This window comes from Arachis ipaensis, chromosome B02, assembly GCF_000816755.2.
Source record: "Arachis ipaensis cultivar K30076 chromosome B02, Araip1.1, whole genome shotgun sequence".
Classification (NCBI taxonomy): Eukaryota; Viridiplantae; Streptophyta; class Magnoliopsida; order Fabales; family Fabaceae; genus Arachis; species Arachis ipaensis.
The window spans coordinates 97,309,742-97,317,608 of record NC_029786.2 but is presented as its reverse complement, the minus strand read 5'-3'; the positions used below and the strand labels follow the sequence as shown (position 1 = coordinate 97,317,608).

At 34.8% G+C, this 7,867-nt stretch overlaps 1 protein-coding gene across 1 annotated transcript in view; it reads left to right on the top strand.

Annotated features, from left to right (window-relative positions):
- LOC107627759 (protein FAR1-RELATED SEQUENCE 5-like) overlaps window positions 5,467–7,867 on the top strand; it is a 4,336-nt gene continuing 1,935 nt past the window's right edge. The window contains exon 1 of the mRNA XM_016330583.1: window positions 5,467–5,553. Coding sequence (XP_016186069.1) covers window positions 5,467–5,553 — 87 coding nt within the window. The remainder of the gene's footprint in view (window positions 5,554–7,867) is intronic.

The following is a 7,867-nucleotide window of genomic DNA, read 5'->3' as shown; positions in this document are numbered from 1 at the left end:
TAAAAATGACAAGGGAGTTATTTCACAACAAAGTTCTTAATATTTTATTTATTGAAGTAAATAATTTTAAAAATAATTACAAAAATATGTACTATGTTTTATCTCGTTTTCGGTGCGGCCTATTTATACATGCGATATTCAACTTTTTCACCACCTTCTCATCTCTTCTATCCTGACCATATTATCAGATATACGTGATCTGGAAATTAATCGACTGAACGCGACATGGCACGTCATCGAGGCAACCGACTTCGCAGTTAGTTTTGATCTTCACGTTTATGTTATCATATATATGTAAAAGCAATGGTTAGGATACTTGCCAAGAATTAGAATAGAATTTATGATTTAGGTGGCTAAATGTATCATTAGTAACAGGTCACTGATAGGGTATGATTTTAAAAATGTGGTTCTGGTTTTTTTGAAATTAAGTTATTAAGTACATAATTATTAATTTAGATATTAAATATTGTGATAGATATTTTTCTTGAAGTTAATTTATTAATTACATGTTTCTTAATTTATTAATTTAGTTATTAATTATTCAAGTAAAAGTTATTTTCTAAGTGAATAATTATGTAATTTTGTATTTACCTAAATTAAATTATTAAGTAAAAGTTTGTTAATTAGATTATTAATTACTTTAGTAAATGCTTTTATATTGGAATTGGTTTGATTTTGAAAATAATTTGATACTAGGAATGTTTTGAATGTTTGATAGATGCTTGGTTTGGTGGTTGGGACCTTTGAAGGGTGGCAAAAGTCTGAGTTTTAGAGGAGATACTGCCGAAATTTTTATGAAAATTGGAGGCTTCATTTGAAGTGGTTATTTAGAAAGATTTGGGTTTAGAGATTTTATGATTTGATTTTGAGCTGTTAAGAAAACGATTAAGTTTTGAGTTTGATTTATTTAGAAAAGAATGAATTAAGTTTTGAGTATGAATTTTTGATGAATGATGATGATATTGAGACTAATTGTTGACCCTCTGTCGCAAGATGTGACCGGACACTTTAACTTTCTGGGTTCCCCCATGGGCATGCATATGTATATGAATTTGAGCTTGGGTTGTCTCACCCATGGAATATTATATTATTGAGTTTGGAGTTTGACTCCATGAAATGTTATATTTGAGCTTGGAGTATGACTCCATGGATATTATTTTTGAGATTGGGGATGCACACACAGAGGAACTGTCTAATAGTTAGCTACTAGGACATGTCAGGTTGGCTATATAACTGACAGATGAGATTTATCAGCCATAGGACAGACATACATCATATGCATTTGTTTGTTTTGCTTGAGTGTGTAGTGTTTTAGTTTGCTTAATTGCTTAATTCTGCTTATCTGCTACTTGTTCTACTTGCTGTAATTGTACCTCTATCTGTGTTTTCCATACTTGAATTGTATGTGTATGTTTTCTGAGAGACCCCTCTTGGCGGAGGTGTGAGGGGGTTGTTCCACCAGTGATTCGGAGGATTGGAGGAGACAGAAAGTGAAGTATTAGGTTAAAGTTAGATTTAGAACTTGAATACCTTAGATAACTTACTTAATTTCTAGTTTAGTTGGATATCTAAGCTGAAATCTGAGTGTCGGAGTTCTAGGAATGCCTCTAACTTTTCCGGGACCTTTTATATTAACTATGCGGGCACTTTTACCATATTGAGAACCTCCGGTTATCATTCCATACATATTTCTATTGTATTTTAGATGTAGGTCGAGAGGCACCTCGTTGAGCGTCTAGAGTTTCCTGTCCAAGCGAAGTTTGGTTATTTTGGGTTGCTGTATTATGTATTGATGCTATATATAGATTCTCCTCCGTATATATTTTATGTTTGTCCCTCTTAGAAGTTGACTTGGAGAAACATGTGTTTATTCTATAGTTTTAGTTATATATTTTGGGTTGTATAAATATATATAATTGCATACTCTGGCCGACCTTAGCTTCGCAGGTCGAGTCTGGAGCTTGATATCTGTATTTTAGAACTTCAATCTGTATACTATATTTTTAGCCTTCTTTTGATCTTACCTATCCATTTTACGATTAACCTTGCGAGTGTGACACGATTTTCTGTTTTCTCTTTTGCTTAACTTTTTCTTCAAGGCTCCTAATTATAAATTCTTTCAACTATATTTATGTACGTATTTTATTTTTAGAGGTCGTAATACCTCGCCACCTCTACTTTACGATTTAAACGTAAGGCTCTGTGTGGTACGGTGTTACACCTACCCAAGTTAGAGGCGTAACCATTGAAAAACCTAAGTCCTCTAATCCACCAACAAACATTTTGCTTCTGGTCCTTCGCTAAAGTGAACACCGCCTTTGGTTTAGCCTACTGACCGTTATCAAGTCTCGTTAAGTTCATATCTGGCCGTCTGCAAATGTCTATCAAGTCTAAACCTTGCCATATCGTTATCCTTTGTCCTTTCATCGTCCATTACCGTATGCATGATATTATCAAATACGTTCTTTTCAATGTGCATCACGTCAAAACAATGTCAAACCAAATTGTCTTTTCAATAAGGTAAATCCCAAATACACTCTGCTTTGTCCAATTATACTCCTTACTATATCCCGGAGGTCTCACACTTGTATCCCGGAGGTCTCACACCTGTCCCGTTATCAACGATTCTTGGGATTCTACTAACACAATACTAAACTTGCAAACCATTCAATCTCATAAGTGCTTCTTCTTGCTCAGTTTTATTCTTCTTAAACGAGTCGTTACACCAAAAAGGATGATCAATATCAAGGAATCTTCGATGACAATCAAACCACGAATTCTTACCCCCATTTGTCAGCCAAAATGCATTTGTATCCTCCATTCAAATGTGACACGATATTCTACCTTGAGTGGACTAATCTGATAACATCCCGTACGCAAGAAAGTCGTTAATGGTCCACATCAACACAACATGCAGTTGAAAGTTTGTCTTTATTGAAATATCATACGTTTCTACACTATTAACCCACAAGTCCATCAATTTATCCACTAAGAGTTACAAAAAGACATATATTTTGGTCTTTAGATTGCTTGGACCAGGTATGATACAAGTTAGGAACATGTATGCATCCTTCATGCATATTTCGGGAGGTAGGTAATAAGGAGTCACCAGTACCGACTAACAAGAGTATGTGTTACCGAAATTAGAATTTGATGCAAATTCGTTAGAGTACAAAGCTAATCTAATATTTCTGGGATCACTCACAAATGTAAGGTGGATCTTTTCAAAGTGCTTCCAAGCATCTCCATATGACGGGTACGTCATAAAACCATCATCTCTCTTGTTGTTACTATGCCAGGTTATGTAAGAGACCGAACTCGTTACAGTAGGTCGAAATGAAGAGACTAAAAAATTTTACAATTTAATAAATTGGACAAGTCAAGAATTATATCTTGATTGTAAAAATTTTTTTACATTATCATTTATTATTTATCTGTACTTGTTAAAGTGTTTGCACAGGTGGAATAATGTCTCATTAACTTTTATTCTTGAGCTATTTAAAGAGGTAATTCCTGACATTAATATGCCTTCATCTTTCAATAAGACGAAGGCTATGATAAGAGATTTAGGTCTCAATTATAAAAAAATCGATGCTTGTCCTAATGATTACACCTCCTATATAGGAAAGAACTAAAGGATGAAAAATAATGTTGTGTGTGAAACTTCTCGATATACTGAAAATTCTAATAATAATAGCAAAATCCAACCTCCCAAAAAAGGTTATTCTATTCCTGCAAAGACTATGAGATACTCTCCTATAATTTCAAGACTTCAGAAATTATTTATGTGCTTAAAGATAACAACTAATTTGAGGTGGCATGATTAGAAGTGCGTTAAAGATGAGACGTTAAAGCCAAGTGCAGTATTCTTGCAAAAATCTGAAATTCTTTGGCCAATTAAAAAAGAAATACTGCTTGCTTAAAAATTTTCAGAAAAAGTAAAACAAATAATAATGATATGCTTCAAGGATTTAGCAATAAATGTATTCCACAAAAACTTAAAACCAAAGTGGGATAATTATCCATGCGTGACATTTTAGCATATTGGTTTTTAGTTTGTCAATCTTCTTTAGAATTCAATAAATCCAGAGCTAGTCCAACTAATTATTGATAGGATCAATAATATAGTTAAAAAAAAAAAAACAAATTGGGGTAACTGGATCGTGCAACATCTTACCTGCATCAACATCGTTTTGTTTTAGATTTATTATTATCTTGTATTGTTATAGCTGAAATTTATTTGTTGTTGACTATATAAAATGGATTCCATGATCTACAATACTTTTTTCTTCTTTGTTGCTGGCTATATAAAATGAATTTTGTGATTTATAATACCTCCTTCTTTTAATCATTCTTCTCCGGTTGCAGCGGTAGCTTTTAGGGGCATGTCTCGACTCAGTTTGTTAAGAAAGAGGAGGAAGAAGAATATGAGCTAAATAACTAGCTAGCTAGTAATGTTCTATTTGGCTATGATTTCTAAATAAATCTGTTTGATAAAATTATTATTTATTTATTTATTTTTTATAATTACAAATTAGTTTAGTCATTTTTATATATCTCTTATTTAATTTTGACACTATATCATTATAAATATTTTTTTAATTATTTTTTTATAACATTATGCAGGATAATTTTGAGGATATTGATGAAGATTAAACTCTTTATCATCATGATATTTTTTTGACAAAGATGGAACAGTGTTGAGAACTGATAGATGTATGTATGGTTGATTAATAATTTTTATTAGAAAATACTTATGTAGGATATAATATTTTGATTTTTTGTAGTTTATTAGTAGTAAACTCTAAGTGGTCTCATGCATATTTTGATATAGGTATATTTAATTTAGTGTGAGATATATAAATATTTAAAATTATGTTCATTCTAATACTTTTAGTTCATTATAAATATATTCTTTTGAGCTGATTTTGTGCTATTTTTCTTCTTTTTTCACTTATTTCCTACAAAATTTATAAAATCAAAAGATCAAATATTTATTTGCGTCAGAAAGAACAACAGTTACTTGATGATTATAATAATACTCTAGTGCAAGAAGAGCTCCTATGGTTCTAAAAGTCCAGAGAGCAGTGGGTAAGGTTCGGGGATAGGAATACAAGATTCTTTCATATTCAAACTCTTACGCGAAGGAAGTATAATAAGATTCATGGCCTTTTTCTCAAGGATGGAGTGTGGGAAACCGATCCAGAGGTTCTGAGTCAAGAAGCAGAGTCTTTCTATAAAAGCTTATTCTGTCATTTGGATGATGTTGATTTGGGTTGCCTTGGTGATGTGCCTCTTCCTTCTCTGAATGAGGAAGCTTGCAATAATCTTACGGCACCAGTTACTATGGAGGAAGTTAGAACAGCTATTTTTCACATGAACTCTTTTAAAGCTCCGGGTCCTGATGGGTTTCAAGCTTTCTTCTTCAAAGAATATTGGGAGATCATTGGTCTTGATGTTTGGAAGATGGTTAAGCAGGCATTCTCCGGTGTTACTCTTGATCCAAGAATGTTGGAGAATTTACTGGTTTTTATTCCAAAGGTTGAATCACCGGTATCTATGAAAGATTTCAGGCCGATTAGTCTCTGCAATGTAGTTTACAAGATCATCACGAAGGTCCTTGTTAATAGGCTTCGTCCTCATCTTGCGGAGATTGTCGGCCCGCTTTAAGGAGGATTTATTCCGGGACGAGGAACTCCTGACAACATCATTATTGCTCAAGAAGTTCTCCACTTTATGAAGAAGACTAAATCAAAGAAAGGCACACTGGCCTTTAAGATTGATTTGGAGAAAGCTTATGACAGAGTTGACTGGAGATTTTTAGCTCATACCCTTAAGAGCTTTGGTTTTCCTATTCCTACAATTAATTTGATTATGAATTGTGTCACTGCTTCTTCCTTATCTATTCTTTGGAATGGAAATCGTCTGAATGACTTTACTCCTAGTCGAGGTCTTAGATAAGGAGACCCTATGTCACCCTATCTTTTTGTGTTGTGTATGGAGTGATTGGCATGCTTTATTAGTCATCAGGTTGATTTGAACTTGTGGGAGCCGGTTGCTATTTCTAGAGGGGGACCAAGAATATCCCACTTAATGTTTGCGGATGACTTGCTTCTATTCTGTAAAGCTACAAAGAGACAAGTGCAAAATGTGATGTTAGTTTTAGAGACTTTTTTCAAAGCATCTAGGATGAAGATTAATGTGGAGAAGTCTAAAGCACTTTGCTCCAAGAATGTCTCTGCAACAAGAAAAGAGGTTTTCACTGGGATATCCTCTATCAGATTTGTCCAGGACTTGGGCAGGTATCTTGGAGTTACCCTTAGCCATTCTAGGGTGACTCGTTCAGCTTTCAATGGTGTCCTAGATAAGATTTGGAGTAGGCTAGCAAGTTGGAAAGGGAATTTACTCAATCAGGCTGGTAGACTCTGCTTGGTTAATTCTGTTGTAGCCGCTATTCCCACGTACCAGATGTAGGTCTCTATTTTTTCCAAAGGAATCATTAGTAAATTGGAGTCTATGATGAAGAATTTTCTTTGGAAAGGACAAGTTGATGGAAGAGGATTGAATCTTGTTAGTTGGAAGGTACTGGTTACTCCAAAAAAATATGGAGGTTTGGGGATTAGAGATCCTTATTGTGTAAATATTGCTCTTCTTGGGAAGCTAGTTTGGACTTTTTTCCAGCAGCCAAACAAGCTATGGGTCCAATTGTTGGATGCCAAATACCGATCATCTATATATGACTGTTTTAGTTATCCTAAGAACAAGGACTCTCCCATTTGGAGGTGTCTTTGCAAGGCTTGGGAAGTGTTGAAGGATGGGTTTGCTTGGTGTATTAAAGATTTGAACCAGAATTTTTGGTTTTCTAGCTGGAGAAGAGAAGGACGGTTATCTAATGAGATGGATTATGTTCACATTTCTGATTCGAATCTCCGGATACAGGATATTTGGTCGGTTGGTAGGTGGCATTTGGATACTCTTTATTCTCCTTTATCTCAAAATCTGAAAGGTAATATTCTCTCTTACAATCCAGATGAACAAGCAGGTTCGGAAGTGGGTTGGTATTGGTGTGGGTCTGCTGCCAAAGTCTATGACTCACGCAATTGTTACTTGTGGTTGTGTAAGTAGCTATTTGGTTGGGAGGAGCGGGAGAATTGGCTTTGGCTTTGGCGTCAACTAGTTCCGGAAAAGCATAAGTTTTTGGCTTGGTTGTGTCTTAAGGGGGCTCTTCCTACTGCAAGTTTTTGCTTTAGAAGAAGGATGTCGTCATCGGATAGGTGTCCAAGATGTCTTTCTAGCCAGGAATCGGTTTTACATTGTATTCGATATTGTCCAAAAGCTCAGCTTGTTTGGCATAGGTTGGATATTTCTTGTCATCCTTTGGATTTGAAGAACTGGTTCTTGTATCATAGCAGAGAGCATCCGTTCAAATTCTTTTCGGGACTTTGGTGGATATGGAGAGCAAGGAATAATGACATCTTTAATCCTCATGAAACTTGGCCTCCGGAAAAAGTGATTTGTCTGGCATTAACTTCAGAAAAGGAGCTTAGGAATTTTTTTGATTTACAATGTATGTCCCTTCCCTCTACTTTAAATGGTTTTTGGAATCCGCCATCCATTGGTACTTTTAAGATTAATTGTGATGCTAGTTATTTTGGTTCGGGTGATAGTGTTGATTTTGCTTGTGTTATCAGAGATTGTAATGGGAGTTGGGAAATGGGGTGTTTGGGAATGATTGAGAGTAATAGTATTCTTCAAGGAGAATTGTTTGCCATTTGGAGAGGATATCTCTTAGCTTGGGATGTGGGTCAATGAGATGTTATTTGTGAAACGGATTGTGTGGAAGCATTTAATCTTGTTACTCAAGATG